This window comes from Centruroides sculpturatus, unplaced genomic scaffold (genome assembly GCF_000671375.1).
Source record: "Centruroides sculpturatus isolate CEXI.00-Female unplaced genomic scaffold, Cexi_2.0 scaffold168, whole genome shotgun sequence".
Classification (NCBI taxonomy): domain Eukaryota; kingdom Metazoa; phylum Arthropoda; class Arachnida; order Scorpiones; family Buthidae; genus Centruroides; species Centruroides sculpturatus.
This window is the reverse complement of record NW_019384519.1, coordinates 133,025-159,393: the sequence shown is the minus strand read 5'-3', so window position 1 is coordinate 159,393 and position 26,369 is coordinate 133,025. Positions and strand designations below refer to the sequence as shown.

Below are 26,369 nucleotides of genomic sequence, written 5' to 3'. Positions count from 1 at the left end.
CGCAGTTCTGTTGCTGGGCCGACGCCACCGTTCTGGTCTTCAGCCTGGAGAACGAGGCGTCGTTCGAGGCGGTGCGCGCCTACTACGCCAAGATGTCGCACTACCGCAATCCGGCGGACCTGCCCGTCGTCCTGGTCGGCACTCAAGGTGAGAGCGGCGCGGCGGCGGTCCGACCCGCGTCCATCGATCGCGCCGGCCCGGATGCGCGCGCCGCGGAGACGCCGATCGATCGGCTCCCGACTCGACCCGGCGGCGCCGCCGGCCGCCCTTCCCGGCCTCAGTGGCTGCCGCGGCCCCGGCCGGTAAGTACCCGCTCGCTCCGTCCCCGGCTCCGCGCTTCGCCCGGGCCCCGGGGCCCCCTCCCGCCGCGGGTCGGGCCCCTCCGGTGTCCCGCGGTTCCGGAACGGGACGCGCGCTCCAGTCTGGCAGGGTGGCGTTTCGTCCGCGGTGGCCCCAGGGACGAAAGAGGGGGACCCGAAATGCGCCTCTCCTCCGCCGGCGCCCGGCGGGGAGCCCGCCACCTTCGGGAAGCCGGCGGTTCGAATCGCCCCCTTTTCCTACGCCAATCTCGGACACGGACGAGTAAAGCGACGCGGCCATCGTCCCGCCCGTCCCGTCGCTGACGTCGAAGACCGGCGACCCCTTCTGCTCTGACCCGGATCCCTTTCTACTTCGATATTTTGGTAAGTTATTCGCCGTTTCCGGAAATCCGATCAAACGCTCCGGAAGCGAAGGGTTTCCCGTTTCCGCACGGGCTTCGGAGGGGATCGACCCGGAAGTAGATGCGGTCCGCCGAGTGTCTGAGGGGAAACGCTTTCTATTTTCCGATGCGGGAAGCGGAAACGAAACTCTATCGCGTGGCCCCGGGCGCTTTCGGCCACGCCGCGACGCGCCACCGGTTCGGAGTTCGGATCAGGTATAGGCTGAAGGATTTTTTTTTCGCGTTTCAGACGCCATCAGCGAGAGCAACCCGCGGATCGTGGACGACGGAAGGGCCAGGAAATTGGCCGCCGACCTGCGCGGATGCTCCTACTACGAGACGTGCGCCACCTACGGACTCAACGTGGACAGGGTCTTCCAGGACGGTGAGTGCCCTTCCGACTCTTTAAGGCCAGGCCAGAGTTCTTCTGGCGCGACTGTTTTTAATCGCCGCGCCATTTCCCCGTTAAAAACGCAACGCCGATCGATACTCGCGCGCCTTTTCTCTCGGAAGCGGCGTCTACTTTTATCTCCTTTCCCGGAAAGTTCGTCGCGTCGCCTTTTCGACAAACGAAAAAAAAAAAAAAAAAGGATTTCGTCCCGCTCGCGACACGAAAATTCGTTTTCGTTCTCGGCGAGAAATCGATTGCGCTCGAATTATTTCCGTCCGCACCGTTCTATTTTAAGAACAGCGAGAAAACGCGCGATTAAGGACTGCGCCTGGGAGAAATTCGGCGCGGAAGGGTTCTAAAAGCGTGCAATTAATTATTTTTACGACCGTAATTAGTATATACTTTTAATTGGCGAGGAGTTAAGCTCTGCCCGAGTGGAGGGAACTATTGGCGAGGAATTGCGCGTCGTCGTGACGTCGTTTCCGGCGGATTTTCCCCTTTCTCTAGCGGCGTCGGTATTCGAATGCGTCGAACTATTTGATTGGCGGAAAGCGTCGTCGGCCAACGTTTCGACGTAGAGATTATAGGCTCGTTCGATTGGTCGGGATAAGTGTACGTTTCCACGTAAATTCGACGTCATTCTCGAACATTTTTCGTGGCGATACCGAAGTCGTGACGTCAAATTTACGTAAAACCGTGCACTGTTCCGACCAATCGAACGCACCCTTTATAAATAAGGTGCGGCAGATATATTTAGAAACAGTCCATATTTTCTAATTTAGTCGAAATTGTGAAATTTCCTGGACCCGTAATTTATCATTTTACCACTTGCAAGGTATGGCCGGCGCGATGCAGTGTTTGCTGTGGTCGTTTCGCTTCAGAAATGCCAGTTATATATGTTTCTAAATTTAGAAACGACGCATAAAGAATGGATTTCGAATAATGCTTTTTAAAACTAATAATCGATCGAACTTCCATTTCTATTTATGACCTCGGGCATCGTTTTCGCGAGGTTTTTGTGGTAGAGTTGGCTAATTTCTTCCCACTTTTCAATCGATTGCCCGTTTCGATTTACCTCCCGGTGTAGCGTATACTTTACAATATAGCTTACCCCAATCGTATAATTTTCTTGTTAATAGTGCCCTAACGTATTCCATTGGGTTGCAATTTGGGGTGCGAGCTGCTCGAGGAATTAGTAATTCCCCGTTATAACGCTCGCGTTGGGAGACGAATAAAACTAGCGATATATCAGACGGTGCGATATAATCATTGTATTTATCCATTATTGGTTCTTCGTCCTGTTGGCCCTACAAGAGTTTTTATTTTTCTTTTTAGCAAACCCTTTATGGGTTCATATCTTAACGGATTATTCCCGAAAAATTACTGAGTTTTTCGAACTGTCCGATTCCAGATTTCCCGGAGCGGTACTAAACACTCGGCCATCCGGCCGTCTCCATTATTGGCTTTTGTATTTGGGAGAGGGAAACGCAGTATATCGGAACGAGCGACGTGGCTAATGTACTTCGTTTTCCAAAAAGAATTCTTAAGTAGATCTGGCAGTGTGTGGGGTAGCGTTACCTTGTTACGGCTTCAAAATGGACCACTCATTTCTCTCCAAATAGAAGTAAGCTAAATGCTTTACCGACATGTCTTGGCAATCGTATAGGTTCCGCTTTATCGCGTACGAACGCAATATTGGTCCTGCCCATGTAGCCAAAATTAGTCCATACCGTAATCGATCCTCCGCTCCCATCGGAGGCCGATGGAAAACACCACCGAACACTGGTGGTAGCGTGTTCGCGCCTGGCCACGTGGAGTTTCCCGGTTTTCTCGAAGTTAGTAAAGCCCAAATAGGGGTACTTTTCCATAAAAGACCTCCTGGGTGGCATCCCCTCAGTAGATCGCCCGTGTGTTGCGTTGCCGTTTACTAAACCCACAAATTTACCTCGTTGAAGCTTTGCCCGATGCAGTTCCCCTCGGAATTAGTTTGGTACTCACCTTAGGGTGAATATCAACATAATTTCGAGTGAATGTCTAATTTTCTCTTAATTTTAAGCGGCTTTGCGACATCCCGTTCCGTTTGAAACTGGTCAAGTCGTTGGTTCGCTTATCCGGACGTATCAAAGCCGCTTTACCGGGGCGAGTTCAGGAAACGAGCAGCTAAGTAAGCAAACTAGTGACGTAGTTCGTCTCGTATGAAACTGATTACGCCATTGGTTTACTTACGTAACTGCTCATTTCTGTCTTACCCCAGAGGCAGTGTGCTTATTGTCTAGTATTTTTCTGGCCATCCCGAATACCGCATTGTAGCGCGAAATCTGGTAAACACCGCGAGTGTGGCGCGTTGAAGCTCGGATTGGATTTTTTTTTTCTGCCGTTTCTTACGGGAAATTTTTGCTGTTTTATTTTTCAGCTTGCCAGAAAGTGGTTCGGTCCAAGATGGCGGGTTTGACACCGAACGGTTCCGGACCCGACGCTCGTCCCGTTCGATGCGACGCTCACGCTGCCGGTGACCGTACTCCCGCCGATCCGGCCTCTTCGTCGCCCGGTCGCGCCGGACGCGACCAAAACACTCTTAAGGTAAAAAAGTGGTTCCTTTCCGGTCGGAATTCCGCGGATCGCAAGATCTGACGCTACCGCGCGATGAGTGCGCTGTGTCAGATCTTATTTTATCAGAACGCCCGCGCTCTGGAGGGAAATAAACTAGGCAGAAGGAGAACGGAGGAGGAGCAAAACTCGATGGGTTGAGGGACGCCTCGCCCGCAAATGGGTAAAATCGCGCCACCAAAAATCGATATCCGAGGGCAAAATCAGCCCCTCATAATTGTGTAAATAAGGGCCCGAACAACGATTTTGGAGGGAGAATTTACACAACTCTCGTGCTTTGACCAACCGTTATATTCCTCATTTAATTTACCTAAAAATGAAAGGAAGAAAAGGAGAAGTGTTTTGAAGCGGACGTTTTCATTCCTCTGTCATATTTAGGGATTTTTCCCTTCTACGCGCGCGCGCATTAATAAATTTTCTGTTTTAACAGAAGAAACATTCCAACTCATTTATTTAAAAGAATCTACTTTTTGTTTTTGGGAAGATTTAGGCGAAGGTAATCGTCCCCTAAGAGTTAAGCGCGTACTCGTTTAATATCGATCTATGGACGAAAGTGGAGTAATTTCTCCGCGTATAAGGAGTAGATAGAAGGATTGCCTCGGGTTTTCTAAAATAAGAAACGAATGCATTTTTTTTTCTTTTTAGGACTCGACGTTTCGCGATCGAGAAAGGAGCGACAAAATGGAGGAGGTGGACAACGCGGTCCGCGAAAACAAACCGGAAAAAATGGTACCCGCCTCTTGCGGATACAAAGAGAATCTGCCGACTCCCTGTTCTACTCCCACCGCTTCCAGGAAGACTCGAAGGAGATCCAATTTATTTCCGGTAAGACTCGCCATTGATCCTTCACCTTTGACCTATTCGCCGCTTACCCCCATCTCCCGTTTTTTTTAGCCTCTGAAAAAAGCCGACGACGATAAGAAATTGAAAAATGGCGAAGTGGGAAGCGGCAGAGTCATTCCTCTTCGACAAGTAAGTGGCATGGCCCGCTTTTATTTCGTTTGGGATCGAAAATAACCGAATTTACCGAGAATATAGTGTTAAGCGCGCGCCTTAGGCAACGTTCCAAGCGTTACGTTCTTTCTGCTCCCGTATACAATTAGCCATACTCAAATTCAATTTCGAGTTTCACAAAAAACGGGTACAAAAACCGCCCACACACACAAATGAACTGGCAGTTCATAATCTTCTTGAAAATCGTACGTATCGGTCAGGTGACTCGACGGTGGTTCGTCCGACCAATCGGCATATACCACGTCATTTTATCAAATCGTCGAAATCGGGGGGGTGAGAGACGGTAAATTTAAGATGGCGAGTAGTGGCTATTTTTAGAATAATTTAATCGAAAATGCAAATAACTTGTTCCGGGTCTGAGGGATTTATGTAGGAAGGATATGGGGGAATATTAAAAATTAATAATTTTTATCGCCAAGTAGCGCTCGGTAATTTACGATACGAGAAGGGCCGCAGAGAGGGAGGAGCTAGCGAATTTTATAAAATTAATATTAACAACAATAACAGAAAATAAAATATTTTAAGACATCTCTTTTTATTAATAAAAATATTTCTACGTATTTCATTTGTCCTAAAAAGAGAGTGAAATGTATAAACTGGACGGACCTTAATGCTTGTTTCGGGATATAAAAATCGTAGATATCGATGCTTGTTTCGCTTGGAACTCTGGTCCTAGGGCTTTGTAATAAGAGGCCAATCGGCGTGGAGATCCTATCAATCGTTTCTTTTGACGTTGACGATCGACAAAGGTGATTAGTTAATTCTGTCGTTGACGTCATAATGTTGCCGCTAGTGTGAATTGGCCTTTACTTCTAGGCCCGACGATTTAAAAATACTAAATTACTTAATGCTATTTTCTGAAATGAGACTAAGCTTGTTGATTGTGGAAGTAAAAACTTTTGGGAGGTTTAACAGTTGGTTCTGAGAGTAATAAACGTTAAACATCCGAAAGTTTTACTCCAGGTGATATCAAAATGATGGCAGTTGTTGTTTAATCCGTTTCGAGATATGCCCCAAAAGTCAAATAAATAGAGGAGGAATAGGCCTCAATTTAAAAATTGGGGAACTTTAAAAGGTTTTGCCAAAATCCAGGAGTGTCCTGGATTCACTGGGATAGCTGGCGGCTGTTAATTAGACTATTATATTTCATTAAAATTAAAATATAAATATATCCTTATAATATTTTACAAATAACACCAGTCGATTTAATACCCGGCATTGTGCACTCTTAATGCATCATAATGATTACTTGCCAACCTAGTAATGTAAGAACTATTTCTGTTGTATTTTGGAAACTGTATACTAGGGAATCTTAAAAATCAGTTTAATTAACATGGTGCAGTCTACAGACTGCTTAGTTTAATTTGCATTTAGGCTTATTTGATTTTAAAGATAAGAATATTCGTTATAAGGAGCTTTATTTCCTTTGTTATTGATCTTACTGAGACCATTGGAGAGAACTACTACAGATTATTCTGTGTGTTTCTTTTAAACTGACAAAACGTAAGCTTGTTTAAAGCTACAGGGAAGGACAATTTTCTCTGCCGACGGGAAAATTATAAGAACATTAAATTCTGTAGTCTTTTAGACTGCTCCTTGTTAGTTGAGGGTTAAGATTGTTTTGAGAACATCAAACCCATTTTGTGACAGCTGTGTATTGTTATTTACAATTCGTTGGCTTCCGACAAAGTGGCTAACCAACTTTTGCTTTGTATTTCCATAATGTATTATTATTCTAAAAATCCAAAATCTGGTGGGTGAAAACCAAACCTTTTGCATCACAAATAAAGCAGTTTTAATGAATGAACGAATAAATTTTTGAAAGAAATTGTAAAACTAGTTATGCTCGCTTGTCTTGTATCGAATCGGACGTGTCCGGTCTGTGTTTTCTTGTATGATCTGTCATTTGTGAGTAATTTAGAATAAATAAAGTATTTATTCATTTATATTTTAGGGATATCTTTATAAAAGAAGTTGTAAGGCATTGAACAAAGAATGGAAGAAGAAATACGTGACCCTTACTAACGACGGAAGGCTCACCTATCATCCCAGTCTTCACGTAAGATATTTTCTTGTTGTATTTTTGAAAAAAGAATCGGATGTGTTCTACTTAGTATAAAATGGGTTTAAGGCAATTAAAATTCACCAATATTCATAATAGAAAATATTTAAGAGGTCAACTTAACTCAATCTCATTATTCTATTATGGCAATGTCGTAAGTACCTGGATGAAAATTCCAGAAAAAGCTGTGTTGGCACTCAAGAAGTATTTCATTTCCGGTGCTCGAAATGGCATCAAGTATGATCACGTGGGAAGATGTGAACTCGAAATCCCTATTGATTAGCTCTGTTTTAGCTTACTAAAACTAAAACTCAGGAACGTAACTAAAATAATGTTAGTGTTGATTAGAAGACATTAAGAGGCAAGTAAAGAGGTTTCTGACTTCAATACTGCGGAAAACAGTGATATATAACTTACTTTAGTTACAATAAATACTGTACAAAAAGCCTATTTATTCATTATTTGTAGTCTCATTTGTTATCTATTTTTAAAAAATCTTTGAGCATTTAGAAATTAAGGTGTATCTTAGATTTGAACACAGTAATTCAAAAATTATGATGATATTAATGTGAGATGTCAAAACAATTACCAAAATATCATTAAAATGACAGAATGCTTTTTCCAATTTGTCAAAAACAATGGATTGGAGATTATTTGTACAAATTTAAAAGCTCAATTTGTAGTGTCATATTTTTATATCTTTGTTCTTGACCCTTTCTGCCCCATAGACACTTATGGGATCTTTTTTAATCGTCTCCGTCGTGGGTTTGACTGGATCCGCAATGGAGGTGGTTAGGTGGTTGTGGGACCCAATGTATCCAGGTGCAGCTGGCTGAGTTGTACTCTTATTGTCTTGGCCATACATCTGTCAATCTTATACCTGTAAAGAATAATGGAGAGGTCAAAGTTAAATTTCTCTAGAGTTGTCACCAAATGAAAACTGTATTGATCTTAGTTTGTGCTTGAATTTTGTTTTGGTTGATTTTACATATATTTGTTTATACTCCGGCAAAGTAATGTTAAAACACTTCAAACATATAAACAAGTTCTTAGCATTAATAACTCAATAATTTCTAAAAAATTACTTTTAGTAATTCATTGTCATCATTATTGCTGTAATCTTTAACGGTTTTGTTATGTACTGTATTTTATGGCATATAAGCTGCAACTTTTCCAAAAAAAAAGACACAAAAACTTGCCCCATATTATTATTAACATTTTATCTTTTTAATACAAATGTTTTGGCCATTTTTAATAGCCATCTTTAGGTAACTGCAAATAGCACATAACCATTAAAAGAATGCAGAAAATAGAACAAAGTTCAAAATATTGAACGAAAAAAATACGTTCAAACATTTAACTACGCATTTTAAAAATCAAATACAAATCCTCCAATGCCAATTATTACCCACTTACACAGAATATGTATTTAGATATCGATTTACATTAGTATCTAAAACTTTATATTTAATTTTTAATGTCTAAATGTAAATATATTCCAGTTCCAAATTTGATTTAACTGCTGTTGTGTTATGCTCCTTATGGATACTGCCTTCATGTGTGTGACATCCTGAACTAGCCACTCTCTTTGATTTAGAGTAGTGACACCAATATATTCCAAATCTAATCTTAAGTGCTAATTGCTGAATGGAATACTCTATATATCCCTGAATTTAACACATTCTAATCACCTCATGTTTAGAATATTTATAAATTATTTTGTTTGTTGACTGCTGATTGATTTATTTTTTACAATTAATTCTGATTATCCCCAAAATCACGTAGGTATTATTAATACATTGACAGAAATTTGTCTCATTTTGATCCCCTCCCTTCATTGTCATCAGTCACCAAAAATCAAAGAACCCCTCTCTATAATTACATAATAAAGAGAGAAGTTAATAACTTCTAATATAATAAATATACTTATTCATTTATTTATAAGAAACATATACAAGGCTTTATGCTTATTTTAATATTTTCTAAATCATTTTATGTAACTCATGCTCTGAAAGTTATTTATTATTTTTTTGCAGTATAAGTTGAGCTTTTTTAATTTTTTTAGTTTTAATGCCTTGAGTTTTAATGATTGCACAAACTTGTATCTTTATTAAGTTTTTTGTGGTGTTTGATCTTTCTCGGATACACTGTATTTATTAAAATTGTTGGCTCTTTTCTAATTTGCATACAGTCTAATTTATCACTTTACTTTCTTAATTACGGTATTAAAGATATATTCTTTTTTTACTTAAACAAATTATTATTAATTTCTAACTTGCTTTTTCTTCCTACCTATCTACAGTATATATACAGTAATACCCCGAGTTATGTAAGTAATGCGGACTGTAGAACTTTATGTAAGTCATGTGTTATGTAACTCGGGTTATTACTGTACAGAATATGCTAAGGCAAAATCTATTTCCACATTGTTAAAGTACTTGTATAAAATGCAAGCGTAATTCGTATGCATCATTTTGAAGTGTATTTAATGTAGAGTAGCCTTGTTGTATCTATTTCACTGTTTAATTTCATTTAAAATAATTAGAAACAGAAATATGCCCCGTTTTGCTGTTGCCTTAGTGATGCTCTTCTCTCTATTCCAGTTGTTGAACTAGCTCCCTTCTGGTATAATATAAGTTTTCAAGTTGACATTTTTTTTTATTGATTTTCAATTTTATTATTTACAGAAAGATTATTCTAAATTAAATTTTGGTTCAGAAAACTGATGTCATTAATTAAAAATAAAATGGTACTTAAGTGAAGATGAACTCCTATGGGTAGATGAGAAAAAAAAAAGAAAAAAAAAAACAATGTTTGATTAAATATCATTGGCTTAGTTTGCATGCAAAAATGAATACCCGCAAAGATATTTACATAAAAAATGCTACATACCGAGAAATTTTACATCTTATATCCGTGATGGCCAAACTGGATCTTCTAGACCAGAGGTCGCCAAACTTTTTTGATCGTCGACCCCCTACAACTTTTCGAAACCTCACATCGACCCCACCAAAGTTTGTGTTACAAGCAAAAAAAATAAAGCTCTTACTATTTTAATATATATCTTTTAATTTTACATTTTTTACATTTTACATAAAATTTTCAAATCTTTTATTTCCAAAAAAGATTTGAAAATTTTAAAAATCCAAGATCATGACAAAGCCTTGCAGAAATAAAATAAACTTTTAAATGGCTGTTCTGGAAGAACTATTTTTTTGAGTTGTGTTCTTGTGCACCAATGATATGTTGTTTTTTTTGATATGTTGATTTTTTTGAGTTGTGCACTATTCTTGTGCACCAATGATATGTTAATAATAATTTTTGTAACTGACAATCAATGAGATGGATAAGCTTGATAATCCTTAGCAAGATTAGTAATATTTGGTTCAAAATTTGTAAGTTTTAGTCTTTTCATCAACCCCCTCCCAATAATGTTATATTGACCCCCAGGGGTCGATATAGACCACTTTGGCGACCCCTGTTCTAGACCTTTACTGTGGTTCCATTACATTTGTACAATTTCCTTTATAAGCTTGGTATGTATTACTTTCGCATACATAATACTTAAGTTTACTCTCACCCGATAGGCGATATCGTGACAAGGTTTGGCCACTCCTGTCTTATATTAATAAATTTTATGTAAAAAATATTTTGAATTTACTAATTGTAGCTGTATATTCGTTCAGTGAATGGTTGTCTCTTTAATCCGAAAATGTTTCTCTCGGTAGACTATCTTATAGCAAGTCAGGTCCAGAAACTCTTTTATTGTATTTTCAATTCATATGCATTTCGAACTGGTTTCATTTTCCAGTTTCTCTTCAGTGCTCTTTGAAAATTTTACACACTTCTTTTTTCCCGAGTTACATTCATATGGTACTTGCTGTAAGATAGTCTACCGAGAGAAACATTTTCGGATTAAAGAGACAACCATTCACTTCACTAAAAAATATTTATTTGCTGTTTTTATCTTACCTGTTTACTTGTAATTTAACATCAAATATCGTACTGAATACAACTAGTTATATATACATTTTGTTAGAGCTGTGCTTGTTCACTTGTTTTTTACATTGTCTTAATTTCAGTTCTATACTAATAAGTTTTTACTGTTTTTTATGTAATATATTCCATAAAGTGTAAAGGTACTTCCTATAATGGTAGCTATACACAGAATATTTGTATTTGCAATAATTAACACAAACACAATATTTGTATTTGTAGTCATAATCAAATACTCCTGTAGCCATGTACTTTGGACTACTATTACTTCTTGAAATGTCTTGGTTCAGTGATTTTATGTCCACTGAGTACAGTACTTATAGGGTCTATTTTATTTTTGTGGTGAACTACATTAACTAACAAGGAAACTGTCGGAGTGTCTTCTAATAAATTTTAATAAAATTTAGTTAATAACTACGTTAAAAGTATACAAACTGTATTTTAAATCTGTAGCATTCACTAAAAGTGTTGATCAGAGTTATTAGCAATCAAATGTTGCACTACTTTATAGTAGTTTAGCACAATTACGCAAATTTTTAGAAGTGAAAGGGTCGCGGAGGAAGACGGCAATATTACATTTAGAATAAACTCTGGAATTTTCAAAAATGGTTGAAGAATTAATAAAATTTTGTATACTTTTAACATAATTACTAACTAAATTTTATTAATTCTTCTCCCATTTTTGAAAATTCCAGAATTCATTCTAAATGTAATATCGCCGTCTTCCTCCACGACCCTTTCACTTCTAAAAATTTGCATAATTGTGCTAAACTACTATAAAGTAGTGCAACATTTGATTGCTAATAACTCTGATCAACACTTTTAGTGAATGCTACAAATTTAAAATAGAGTTTGTATACTTTTAACGTAGTTATTAACTAAATTTTATTAAAATTTATTAGAAGACACTCCGACAGTTCCCTTGTAAGTCTTAAGTACAGAGATGATTTGGCAGTAATTCGGAGAAATGATTTTTATGAATTCCATTAATCATAAAAGGATAAGAGCCACCTCAGAATTTAGATTAGAAGCAAAGCTAATTGCTACATTTAATATTCTGTAACTGTCTTTTAGCATTTGAAATAATCTTTTATAACAGTAATTTATAAGAATTTTTAAACAATTTCCCATTTTACTTTCTGTGCCGTTATAACATAACGTGAGAAAGTGTTGTAATCATATGAGATTTGACCCTCGTATGTATGTATGTATGTATGTATGTGTGTGTGTGTGCGTGGGCGGGCGGGCATCTATTTCTTGTAATATATCAGGAAGGGATGAAGATTAAGAAACAAAATTTGGCATGGTAACTTGTATATGAGGGACATCATTGCTATTAAATTTTGGAGCATGGAACTTGAAGGATTGGGGAATTAGAGGGCATGTTGTATCTCAAGTAGGGTTGGACTTAATGAGAATTTTCCTCATTATTAATATTTACAATTTTCTATAAAAGTCATCCCTACTCTCAAAATTTAGCTTTTTGCCATTTTATAATAATTAAAAATATAAAAAGTCTTTTTTAATAAAATATAATAGATGGTGTCACATGCAGTTTTAAATGTTCCTGGAAAAGTTAAGCAACTTGTTGCCAGATTTATTATTATTTAGTTTATAATTGGTGGTGTAATACTAAAAACCTACTTCATTATAGTAATCCTTAATTTCTTTTATCCTGAGCACTTTCAGGCTGCCAAAGTCCAAGGTGCCAAACCTCTATAAACAAAGCAAGAGAAATGTTTGTTCTTTGAGGTTTGGCGGTTTGAAAGTACTCAGGATGAAAAATACGTAACGCCAAAATTCAATAAAGTAGGTTTTTAACTAAGTTTACAAGAACTCGAATGTTCTTGGACTGTTTTATGATTGATAATATTTATTAATATTCTATTTTACAGGATTACATGGATGACGTTCACGGAAAAGAAATTCCTCTGATGCACACTACTGTGAAAATTCCTGGTCAAAAGCCCCGAAGTATGAGACCACAAGGAGCTACTCCTAGCCCTTCTTCGCAACAGGTCAATGAATTAGTTTCTGATGTCAGCAGTTTATCAATAGCTGGAGGTATGTAATATGCTTTATTTACCTTATTTATTTTATAAATGAATGATAACATTAATGAAATATTTGATGATTACATTTATAATGTATTAAATACAAAAAATGATACAGACTCAAGTAATACATGATCCTAGATAGAAATTGTATTGTAATTTCTTACATTTTGTATTAGATTTATGAAATTCAGTTTGTTTCAATAAACAAATTTTATATTATTTGAAAGTGTAAGAAAATTACTGCAAAATTATAAATTATTACTGAGCCAGTAAAGGTGTCAGCCTACAACTCCAAATAACCCAGGTTCGAGTCCAGATTGGAAACCTCGGGAATTTACGTGGTCTGGATACATCTGGCCATTGTGGAACTGGCCAGACCTATGATGGGTATGATTATAAAGGCTGCTTTTGTGCACATGGGACAGAGTTAACAGAATGAGTTAAAGTAAATAGACATATATACAACAGACATTATGATTAGAATATTTCAGAGGTGCAGAATATGTCCAATTGTACAATTGACGTGGCACAGTGTAGCTTATATTGATCTCGTGCCAAAAAACTTCAACCAACCAACCTGATCGTACAAACAAGATTTCAGGAAAATTAAATTTGCAGCAGAAAATTACTACTACAGCTATAACCACAAATACATTACAATAAAATGGAATAGTGTCTTGGCTAAGCCTTAGATTTCAATTGGAAAAATTTGCCAAAATGCAAAAACATTGTCACATTGCACTTAGGTTTGGTAGTGTCTTGCCCCTGTACATCATACTTTCTCCATTAACAATGAAGTCATGCCTTCTATCTAACTGCTTTCAGTAAAAAATTTTTGAATTGAAATAATGTGTCTTCCATCCCAAAGCAGAAGTTTGTATATAGTTAATCAGGTCCTCCTGTCCCTAAGCTTTCCATATCCAGTCTTGACTTTTGTCTATCTAACACCATTCTCAATACCAAAAATCTGTTTTTATTTCAAAACTCTTTGACACTGTTTAATGGGTGAAATTTTGTGTCAGCTCAACATAAAACAAAATATTTACTCATTTCCCATACAAAAATTTTGCAAATTAATAAACTGCACTTGAAAACTTTTTCCAAATTGTCTTGATTAAATAGCTAAGTAGAAGCTTTATCATCATTGGACTGCAATTTGAAAAAAATTGTAAACCTATAAATTCCCACTGTTGTCCATCCACCAGTCTGTCCTTCCATCTATATAACTCTGTTCTCAAGATTAAGGAAGTCGAGACAGGATATGGAAAGCTTAGGGGCAGGAGGCCCTGATTAACTATATACAAACTTCCGGTCTAGACTGGAAGTCACGTGATTTCAATTCAAAAATTTTTTCCCCAGAATGGAGTTACATAGATAATCAGCAAGACTGTTGTTATTGGGAACAGTGTGATATGTGGAGGTAAGACACTACTAATTTGATAGCATATATTTAAAATTAAATAAATTAAAAATATGAAATTATAAAAATGTATATGCATATATACTTAAGGTGGCCCAAAAGTCAATTAACTAAGGTTACTTTAAGACCAGTTAGGTATATGTGCATATTGTCATTTGTGATTCATTTGCTAGAGTTAAAATTGATGGAGAAGTAAGGATACAAAATTAAATTATGAATAACTGATTATAATTATCAACAGTGATGTCAAATTTTAATTAAGGTTTATCATAATTTATTAAACATTATGCATAGAATGTCTCTAATTTTCAGTATCTGTCACAGGAAAGATGACCAGTACAAATTGTAAATCATTATTCATTTGAAACTTGACATTAGTTTGATTCTTATTATCTACTGTAATTTGTTATTGCGGATTTGCTTCATAGATTCATCATCGTTACTTGCCAAACTAACTGTAGAATGAAAATGATTGTTACTGTGATTTACAGTGAACAGTTAGGCATATGTAGGCAGTTAGATATGTTATCAAATTCAAGTTTATTGTATGAAAATAAATTAAGAAAAAAAAATTCCAATTGACTCTACATGCCTTCCAAAAAGAATGTTACCATTTTAAATTATTGTAATTATGATCTGAGAACCTTGTAATGTACATTAAAATATCAGAAAACTGTCTAGTTTCACATTTGTCTGTTATGATTTTTCAATGCATGCATTTCGTGTCTCATGGCACATGGCCAACCCATACCGAAATGCTTTCCATGCTCGCTATGACACATCTGTTGTTACTCCTTCCATGGCTCCTGCAGATTACTCACATTTCATGACGATGAATGATTTTGACTTTGCAAACTGCAGAACACAAAAGACATTTGAATGCAGATGGTAAATGAAACTTGAATGATTACTCTATCGATTGGCATAAGTGCCTACTTCTCGTGTACCCAAGAAGTATGCATTGTACGCCAATCAATATAATAACACCCAGCATGATGCTGGGTGTTATTATATTGATTGATTTATTTATCATTTATTATTTATATTGATTGATTGATTTATCATACACTGTTATTAACATAATTAGAGCAACTTAAAATGGTAAAATTCTTCTTGTAAGACCCTATATTTTACCAAGCCACAGTAGAAACCACAAAAGGCACACGTGACTCTGAAGGCCACAAGTTTTAGTCAATATTGGTTTCCCTTACTATTCTTTCTTATTTTGCATATTAGTTAGTTAAAGTTAACACCATTTTCCATTCATGTTTGTCATTATACTGTTTGAGTATTATGCTGTAGATGTAAGTGCTTTGTATTTTATATTTTATATTTTTAAATCAAATTCTAAATTTTTTTAAGTGGTGTTCCAAAAGACAAAAATGGCTATCCAAAAATATATTTTATTAACTTTGTTCCAGTATTAAATTATTTTCATAAAACACTGTTATGAAGAATTAAAATATATATCAACTTCTTTGGATCTTGATAAATTATATATACAGTATATACCCCACTCCAAAATATTTTATGAAATGTTATTGTAACTTTATTAACAACTGCTAAAAATTAATATTTCATGCATTATCTTGGCTTTTACTAAACACTAAACTCATTTTGTCACATTTTATTTTATTTTATTTGTTTATTTCTTAACTTTTTAGATGTACTAACATTTTTTTCAGTGAAAAATGCACTTTGTGGATGTCTAGATGGCCAAGGTTACAGTAAAGGCACTAGCCTGCCACTCCAAGATTCTTGCTGGAGTTGGTTAAGAAATTTCTTGGGTGAATACATTGAATCTCTGGCTTGTTGCCTCCATTGTGGGCTGGAAAATCCACAATTAAAAGGTCCTCTTAGTGCCTTGTGAGTGCTAAGAGGGCCTTTTAAAATCGTGTCCGTACACATTGTGAACCTATTTATGTTTTAACAAACATTATATCTGTTAAATACAGTAATACCCCGACTTACATGAACCCGGAGTTACGTGATTTTCAAATCTCGTCGATACGTCTTTTGTTTGAGTGCCACACAACTCTTGATTACTCACTCCCCCCCACACTATTGTTCAGCTTACATGTTCGGACATATCGCGTGGGATCGACACAGAAATAAATAACACAAGATAAATTGTAGCTGTGTTTGTTATATCTACAGAGACTTGAGAGACTCTATGTGGTGATTTCTTGTAACTGTGAACAAATCAAAAGACGAGATAAGATTAACGAGAACATTTATTAGCTTACATACATCTGACTTGGATTTTACACAAATTGCGAAATTATACCCCGGCTTACGCAGTTATTGCTCAGCCCCACCTACTGCGTAAGTTCAGGATATTACTGTATTAAACATGATATTAATAAAAATATTTAAAAAAAACCAACGGAGTCAGATAAGTTATTTTTCCATGTACTAGTTAATAGTACAATTTGGTTAAAAAAAAAAGATTAAACATGATATTTGTACAAAAGTATTTGATTTTAAATTCTGAATCTTTTCTGTATTTAATTTACCTGGAAAAGTTACTGTATACAATCTTCTTTCACTACATTTTTAATATGCAACTTACTAACATTTATGGTGGTGCTTTTGTTTTTATTCCTGGTGGTGGAGTGTTTCATTTTCTCTCTTGCAATGCCAATCATAATAAACTAACTTGGTATGAAATTAATACCACTAATTTCTGTTTAACTCTCGTATACATTTCTTTAACAAATTTTCTTAATGTGTATACTTCTAAAAACTGTTTCAACATTTCCTTGCCAATGTCTTTATTAACTATTTTGATATACAGTCAAACCTCAATTTAGTGCCACTGTCCATTTGCTTCTATAATCGACATTAAATCAAGCATCATGCTAAACCAAGGAACTTTGAACAATAAAAATTCTACAAGCAAGTTGTTAACACTGAATCATGTGGCTCAATATTGTTTGCAATGAAAAATTGCACAGATGGAATGCAAGATTACATGTGACAATTTTTAGAATGTCATATGTAGTTTGAGGTTCCTCTGTGGTGATTTACATTCAGTAAGTGATCTTCAAAATGATTAAGGTCAACAAGAACAGTTCCATCAGATTCTCCATGCATGATTTCCTATGTCACTATATTAACAAAATTAATATGTCTTCAGTACTTCTGGAATTAAAGGGACTTTTGACTCACCCTGTTTATACAAACATGTTGTGTATTTAATTTAATTTTATACTGATAATATATATCAGTATCAAATAACATAAGAGATATGAGAACTTAAATCACAGATTTCTTCAGTGTGGCATCTGACAGTTGCCACAATCGAGAACTTAAATATGGCTTAAGAAGGCAACGAATGCTTTAGTGGAGCAACTGTATCACTAAAACATTCATTGTGGACGTGGTGTAATGAATATGTCAGTGTCAAACTAAACAGCTTTATGAAAATATACAAATTGTTACACAGTAAACAGAGAAAACATTAAGCAAGGAAGGAAGAGAATTACACGAGAAAATCATTGACACACACAGAACTATTGTGTTTAAGGTAGATATGTAAAAGCATACAGGAGATGGCAAACATTAAAATTTGCAATTTGTTACCATAGAAATGAGCTCTTCTCTATTCATTTATTTGTTATTTGAATACAACAAAAATACTATAACTAGCAAAACCTTGTTAACTTTAAATAAATTACCGTCACAGAGACCGAAAATGGCAGAAATGGCAAAATAAACTCACATTGGCAAACATTTTCCTCCATATTAAATGGGATCTTCGGGCTCTTAACATTCTAAATCCGAACTGCCCCGATTTGGAGTATGCAGGCTCATTAATGCAAGGGAAAGCGTTTGCTAATGTTAGGTTTTTTACCATTTCTGCCAGTTTTCGCAGTGGTAGTTTCTTTGTTATATTATTAATACATATCAAAAATTCTCTTAAAATTTTTAGTATTTAATATAAATGGAATATTAAAATTATATTTACCTTAATCATAATGTAGACATAAGAAAATTGTATTACGTTAATAATATATGAATATTTTTGTTAATTGGGATTACCAATGGTTTATCTACTGTATGGCATAAGAATTTTTGCCCTCCACCACCAGGGTTGCATCACCAGTTCCCCATACCCACATTTAATAAATGTAAGGACAATGAAAAGGAAGCCCTCCTGGCTTCGACATTTGATTTGTTTCGAGATATTCAGTGCTACAGATCGAGTTCTTCTAACGGTGAAGATGCAATTATAGTCTGCAATGCATCCGCAACAACAGGTAGGAATTCGAAATATTAAAAAAATTATATTGTTATGAATTATATAATTGTTATCGAAATATTTATTTAGACTGCTAGTGTTATTCTTATATGGTTTGCATTACATGGCATTTGATAAGATTGTATACAAAAATCCATAAAGATTTTGTGAAAGCATTAACTTGTAAATATAAAACACATGGCGAATGCAATGTGTTTAAATATAAAACAAATCTTACAATGTGCCACATCTGTGATGTGCCTAAAAAAAGATGAAAAAGTAACAGCAGAAATGTGCATTGCATTACTTTGTGTGGACCTCTAAGCATCCAGTACAGATGTTTGGCATTTAACAATTGCTACATGTTTAAAATAAATAATTAAATTTATTTATTTTTTTATATATGTTCTATGTCTAGTTTCAGAACATAAATAATTAAAAATGATCAAAACTGTTCTTTTTTCGAGTTGAATAAATTTTTCACTACTATTCAAGGTTGTGTGTGATCAATTACATACTGTAGCGGTTACATTTCTGAATTATATTCTCAAAACCAAGCAACAAATGAATTTGTCAAAACAACAAGATTAATAACTAGTTAGTAAGTAACTAGTACATAATATTCGAAAACAAATCGATCAGTATTTTGATAATCACTGAAATAGAATTTAATGATTGATTGAAGTATTAAAATTTCTCTGTCCATAAAAATTTTTGTCGCATGCAATTGTTTTTGGACATTTAAATGTCCGGCTTCGGGCAAATACTTGCCGAATTAAAATGAAAAGAAAGTATGAAATGGAAATTATCTACAAATCAAATCAAATTTTAGGATGGGCGTATTCAAATGCAACAAGAAGTACAATAAGTTCTTGTAGTTCTCAATTACATTCAAACTATGTACACAGTAGGATGGGAGTGTTCAAATACCCAGCACAAAGCTGGAAACTACAAGAACTTGTAATTTCCAACTTTGATGATGGCACCTGGTGTGAACAGTGCGACCACACCAGGTGCCATCATAAAGGGTGCACAGATGATCTATCATTGCAGAAAATGCAACGATAGATCATGTGTGCAAAAAATAAAACCCAATCACCTTATTACTACTTAACCCTACCTGCCAAAATAAATTCTATACAACAGTGAGCTGGGTTGTGTGCATTTCAAAGGTATACACATATAGCGTGAAATTCACACTTAACGTTGTAGACTGTTAAACAATAACAATAAAAAGAAACAATATTTGAAATGGTTATCATCCATACTACTACTATGCTAATCTTTCAGAGGTCTGAGTTATTAATAATGTAAAAAATGTATGTTATCTCATTTTGGCACTCCCCTGTAGAAACTAAAGATCTTGCAACACCTGAAAACCTTGCTAGGTCCTCCCCTGCGTACTAGTGTCTTTCTCTGCCATCGGAAATCCTAATGGCATTACAGCGATACAGATACAAAGTTATTGTGTAATCTGGCTTCTGGAGAAATTTTAATACTTCAATCGATCGTTAAATTCTATCTCGGTGATTATCAAAATACTGATTGATTTGTTTTCGAATATTATGTACTAGTTACTTACTAACTAGTTATTAAGTAAGTGCTTATTCTTGTTGTTTTGACAAATTAATTTGTTGCTTGGTTTTGAGAACTCTGTTCTTGGAAATTCATTCAGTTCTGCCCCTAGTTCTCGCATGGCTCCTCGTCATATAATATTTGCTTCTCTGACAAGGTTCGAAATTATTCTCATCTTATTTTCTCTACAAGTGAAATCTTAATTTTCTACTTTATCTAGGTTAAGTTTCTAAGTAATTTACTCTGATTGTCAAAACCACAGTTTCCCATTTTATTTGTAGACCTATTGATTGCTTTCCTTAATTCCCAAATATCTTCAATCCTTTAGCTCATTATCACAGGTGGAAATTACTTGTGTAATTCTGTAATTTCTCTCTCTTTCGACAAACCAAAAGGCTCAAAAGTATCTGGGAATTAAAGAAAATAGTCTAAAGGCTTCCAACAAAGCAGGAAATGGTGGATTCCATTTTTTGAAGGATTAACGTGGAGTTATTTAACATTTGTTTATAAAGGTAGATTGAAAACTTTTCAATAGTAGAGATGTTATATTTTTTGGGGGTAAAACGATCAGAGATATAGCATCTAATTTTTTAAAATTTTACATTTGAAATGGAAGATAAAATCTACTATATAAAACTGAAAAACTGGGCAGTCTCTGTCACGGTATGCCAAAAACGGCCACTAGGGTGCCCCTAGCTACTATTTAAATTAACAATATAAATTATTATACACAGTATATTTTATATTGTTACAGTATAATTCAGTATATTATTATTATTTTTATCTATCTACTACAATGGTTCCCAATTAGTGGTACATGTACCCCTGGGGTATGCAAAATTGCATAAAAGGGTACGTGCGGCAATCTAAAATCGGGTCGATTTAAAATTTAAATGCATGAGATGAAGCAATCAAAAAAATAATGGGTGGACCATCAAAAATTTGGCAATTTACAACATGATGTCAAATGCACAAATTCATTTATTTATAACTAAAAATATTCTCGAAATTTCATCAAAAAAATGCATTTGTGACAATACCTAAATGAAATTCTTATGCAAGAAACAAAAATTGTACAATTAACATTATCATCATGTCAGCGAAGCGGCAATAAAATATTTACTACCATTTTGCACAACATACCTCTGCGAGAGTGGATTTTTGTCCATGACAAACACAAAAACTAAACATTGTCACTGACTTCAACTTGAAGATGACTTGAGACTAAAGCTGACCAAAAAGCAACCAGATTTTACTAATTTGTGCAAAGAAAATAGTGCACATTTGTCACATTAAAATTAATTAACCTTATGTTATTTTCATTATTATTAGAATTGTATTTTAAAGGTAATAAATGTAAAAAAAGCTTATTAATATTTATCACTAGCTGTCTACCCACAGCTTGGCCCACATTATATCAAATTTTCTCATGGGAGTAAGATACTTTCTTGCAGTAAAATGTAGCCCATGTCCATCTCCAACATGTAAACTATCTCTGTGCCAAATTTTGTTAAAAACTGTTTAGTAGTTTAGACGTGAAATGGTGACAGACAGACAGACAGAATTACCTTCAAATTTATAATATTAGTATGGATTAATATGAATTTCTGCTATAAGGGGTACACAAGTTTGAGCTCTTTCTTGAAATGGTACACAGGAAAAACTAATTGGGAACCACTGACCTACTATATAAAACTGAAAAAATGGCCAGTCTCTGTTGGTGTATCGAGCACCAGCAAAACATAGTGGCAAATCTAGGAATTGCCAAGTCCGTGCTCGACTCTTTTTGATGGTATTTGGCGTACATGCTGCTTGCTATGTTATTTAAAAAGAATTGAATATAGTAATGTAGGTCGTAGTTATGCTTTTTTGTTTCATTATCATGCACTATGTTTTGAACTGGAGATGGGCTATTATGGTATTTCTTTGCAATCATAACAGAAATATGTAGTATCTTATTGGTATTTTGAAAGTTATTTCATGAGAATTGGATGTAGGGATGTTGGTTTTAGTATATGACAAATGATAATTATGAGCAGTTCACTTTCAACAGTGTCTCTGCACTTTAGGTAAACCAATTATAATTAATTATTTATCATTGTTATGCATGCTAACTATCAATATTTAGTATGCCCCGATGCCTGCATCAGGCCTTTCAACTGGTAGGCAATATACAAGTGGACCACAGGGTACATGTCCCTCAATATTTTTGTATTGGCAAATTGTCACCCCTCCCACCATCTTTTGTTTCTATACCATACAAAAATTAGATGTAAAAACGAATACCATATACTGTCGTGTATGGTACTCGTCTTTACACCTAATTTTTGTATGGTTTTGTATTTGTATTGTATTGTATGGTACTCGTTTTTACATACTCATGGTACCTTATTTTTTACATTTACTCAAAACTTGACAATGAGGAATTTTTCTTATTCCTCGTCATTCTCTTCAATATATACGAGGGTAGGCTGAAAACTAATGCACACATGCTTGTAGAGCGTGGACGAAATGATTTTCAGAAGCGGGCCAGATGGCATATGGAAGTAACATTCCCCCCCTCTATGCGCATGTGCAGTTTGAGGTTGTTGCGTTCATTCAGTATATTTTGAGAAGTGTAAATATGGAGACGTGTTCTGGTGTTATGTCAACATGAGTTAAACAGCATGCTGTTATCGAATTTTTAACTGCTGAAAAAATTACGTTTAAAGGCTGTTTATGGTGACGATGCTGTTGATAGGTCTATTGTAAATTGATGGATAATAAAATTTTGTAATTGCGAGCCTGGAAAAGCCACAATTGTTGAAGAAACACGCAGCGGAAGTCCGATCACTGCCACAGACAATTACCGTTGCACCTTGTTCCAATGTTTAATTCTTCTCAGTACATACAGACTCTAAAACACCTCTGACGTTGAGTTTGACATGTTAGAGGCAGCCTGGCACCAATAATCTTGCAGCATGACAATGCTCGTCCACATACCTCGCGCGCAACTGGAGAGGCTCTGTGAAACCTGAAGTTTGAACCGATTCCACACCCTCCTTATTCCCCCGATCTTGCGCCTTGTGATTTTTATTTGTTTCCTCTACATAAGAGAGACCTCAAGGGTAATCATTACACTTCAGACAATGAGGTGAAGGCAGCTGTCAAGTCCTGGATTCGAGAAAAGTTGGAAGAATTTTTCAGTGATGGAATGAAAAAACTTGTTACACGTTGGGAGAAATGTGTTGGCCTTAACGGTGACTATGTTGAAAATAAATATATGATTTTGAAGCTTAAGAATTGTACTTTAATGTACTTTTTGCCCGATCTTGCTATTTGTTTTTGTTCGTATTCTACAAGCATGTGTGCATTACTTTTCAGCCTACCCATGTATATATATTAAACTAGCAAATGAGCCCAGTGTTGCTCAGGCAAATGATTTGGATGATTTGGTAAATATTGTATGTTTAGAAATTAAGTTACTATCATCAAAAACAAAAAATTGCATCTAAAATAGTACAGTTGAAGCCATTTTTCAGGTGAAGCCTTAATCTCCCCCCACGGGAATTTCCAAAATGCCCTTCTTAGTGTGCATTTTCATGATGTACCCTAACTGTATCGCATTTCACCTCTAGATTCAGTGGTTTGTTCTGGGCGATGATGAATCAGCAGTCAGTCAGGACATGTAATTTTATATATATAGACAAGTTCGGACATGTGCACTGCATATCTCACTGACCACACGACTGTGCTGCGCTATCACACAACTTAGATGCTATCTCGTGTACATACACGTCTTGCCCCTCACCACCCACTGACATCAAAAATATAGTGCTTACCTAGGTGAAATCTTTTAATTTTATGAATGTTTAACGGAATAATATACTGCCATGTCCATCCTGAAGGTCCATTATAAATATTGGTGAAAGAATTTTTGAAATCGGATGAGTAGTTTTGGAGATTACCTCCTACATACAAACTTTACCTCTTTATAATATTAGTATAGATTTTTGTGGTCATAGGTCATGGTTTGAGGAGATAATAAATAATTCAATAAATATTTATATATATACAGATTGATGCTAGTGAGACGCTCAAAAGTCATTTAACCAAAACATATTTTAAGAGTGGCTAGAACCAATTCGGAACACCTGAGTGTCGTGAATGATGACACGCAGGTGTTCCAAACCGGTTCTATGTTTTGGTTAAGTGACTTTTGGGCCTCCCTCCACACATTAAGAATTTCTAAAATTGAAGGTTTGAAAACAGATTCATGGTACAATTTGCTTAGTTTTATTTCTGAAAATGCTGTAAATTTCTCTACCGTAAAGAATATTTTAAACAAGAAACTCAGATTATATCTAACTGTTTTGTTAAATTTTGACAGTGGTGACTTTTTTGTCCAAATAGGAATATTAAATGGCAGTGAAACTCAATTGATACCTGCAGTTCCAAGCACCAATCCACTGTTGGCAAAACTTGATACTCCAATTGTAAAGAAACGTCACCGAAGAATGAAAAGTACAGGCATCAGAAATCTAGAAGTGATGGATGGTAAGTATATTTATATATAAAATAAACTAGTGATAATTACTAACAGATAACTGACATAAATTTTACTTTGTCAGCTATGCATGCATAACAAGGGGAAGTATTGGAATCGTGTCAAATTTGATCCTCCACGTTTTGAGACCTCCCAAATCCAAAAAAGTAAAAAAATCCATGGATGTGTGTTGGAGTCTATTTTGCTTAATATCTTGGGATGGGGTAAAGATTAAGAATTGAAATTTGGCATGGTGGCTTATATACAAGAAGCATTGATGCTATTAAAGTTTTGTGGTCAAAGGTCACGGTTTGAGGAGATAAATAGGTGTTAAAATGTCATATCGATAAAATCAGTGAGTTGGCCAGTGGATTGTTGCAGTCTTTAAGGGATCCCATATTGATAAAATCAGTGGCATTGTAAGTGGTCTGAAGTTTTTTAGACCATTATGTACGATGGAACACAGAGTGCATGTGAAATGGTAGGTAAGCACTTCCCCATACATGGTCTGTCTTCTTTTGAGTTAGACAACTTGAAAGATGATGTCAGCCACAAATTATTTATTGCTGAACATTCCCATTAAGGTTGAGCGAATTCCGATACAGATAATACAAAACTACACTTTACACCAGTGTTTCCCAACCTTTTTTGTGCTATGCCCCACCTAAGCCTTTCTAAAATTCTTATGCCCCCCTAACATATACAGCGGCTTTACGGTTAATTTAAACTCTGGGCGAGTCCATTTTCTAATTGCCCCACGTTGGGAAACACTGCTTTACACAGATTGTGTTGACTATGTACTAGATATTACTTATTATGTGTGCAGTTTTCTCCAGGTTTTCTTCACGTTAGTAACATGTAAATAGGGACCAGTTTCCCTTAAAAGACCTCCCGCAAGGCATTCGTGTTGATAGATCGGCTAAATGTCACGTTGCCACAGCCACATAAACCAAGCACGCACAGTTTTCAATATGTTAGTATCTGAAACTTGGAAACACATTTTCTGCTAATGTCCATTTTACAATTTCTATAGGAAGAAAAACATGTTATGAAATTTAAGAATATTAACATTGTACTAAAAATACAGGGTCTACCAAAAAGAATGCTACCATTTTAAATTATCATAATTATGTTCATTATTACCCAAGAAGTATGCAATGTAAACCAATTGAGTTTCATCTTCCATTCTGCATTCAAATGTCTTGCCGTCTGCCATCTCTGGCCATGAACAAAAATGGCAATTCTGCAGCAACAGAGAAGACACTGTACTGTACAGTTTGCAAAGAGTGAATTGCTTGTCATTATGCAATGTGAGAGTAATTTGCAGAATTGTGGCTGCCAATGTGCCATAGCCAGCATAGGAAAAATTTGAATTTTGGTTGGTTGCATACTGTCTGACACGAAGTGCACATGTTGGGAAATTGTGAAACTTGAATGGTTTTCCAATGTTTTTTAATGTATGTTACAACGTTCTCAGATAATAATTAACATAATTACAATTCTTTTTGTAAGACCCCATACAATTTGTTTTGTTTGTCATTAATTCCTCCTTGCTAGATTGATATGTGAAATTTTTCAATTTTTTAATAGATTCGGACGGTTACGAATTTATTGTAGTTTCTCTGGACAACAAGCAGTGGCATTTCGAAGCATCTAGCAATGAAGACAGAGAAGCTTGGATCAGTGCAATCGAACAACAAATTTTAACCAGTCTTCAAACGAATGAAACAAGCAAATCAAAGGTATTTTTAAATATTTTGGCATTTTCATTCAAAATAT

General features: G+C 35.7%; 1 protein-coding gene across 3 annotated transcripts in view; it reads left to right on the top strand.

Moving 5' to 3' along the window:
* Positions 1 to 26,369, top strand: part of LOC111622678 (centaurin-gamma-1A-like) — a 40,540-nt gene that overhangs the window by 2,991 nt on the left and 11,180 nt on the right. For 2 of the 3 annotated variants that reach the window (XM_023365100.1, XM_023365102.1), the window contains 10 exons: positions 6 to 147; positions 951 to 1,085; positions 3,505 to 3,671; positions 4,344 to 4,523; positions 4,593 to 4,670; positions 6,667 to 6,771; positions 12,666 to 12,834; positions 18,342 to 18,509; positions 24,458 to 24,601; positions 26,181 to 26,332. In XM_023365100.1, coding sequence (XP_023220868.1) covers positions 6 to 147; positions 951 to 1,085; positions 3,505 to 3,671; positions 4,344 to 4,523; positions 4,593 to 4,670; positions 6,667 to 6,771; positions 12,666 to 12,834; positions 18,342 to 18,509; positions 24,458 to 24,601; positions 26,181 to 26,332 — 1,440 coding nt within the window. The remainder of the gene's footprint in view (positions 1 to 5; positions 148 to 950; positions 1,086 to 3,504; positions 3,672 to 4,343; positions 4,524 to 4,592; positions 4,671 to 6,666; positions 6,772 to 12,665; positions 12,835 to 18,341; positions 18,510 to 24,457; positions 24,602 to 26,180; positions 26,333 to 26,369) is intronic. The other variant, XM_023365101.1, reaches the window with a different exon arrangement.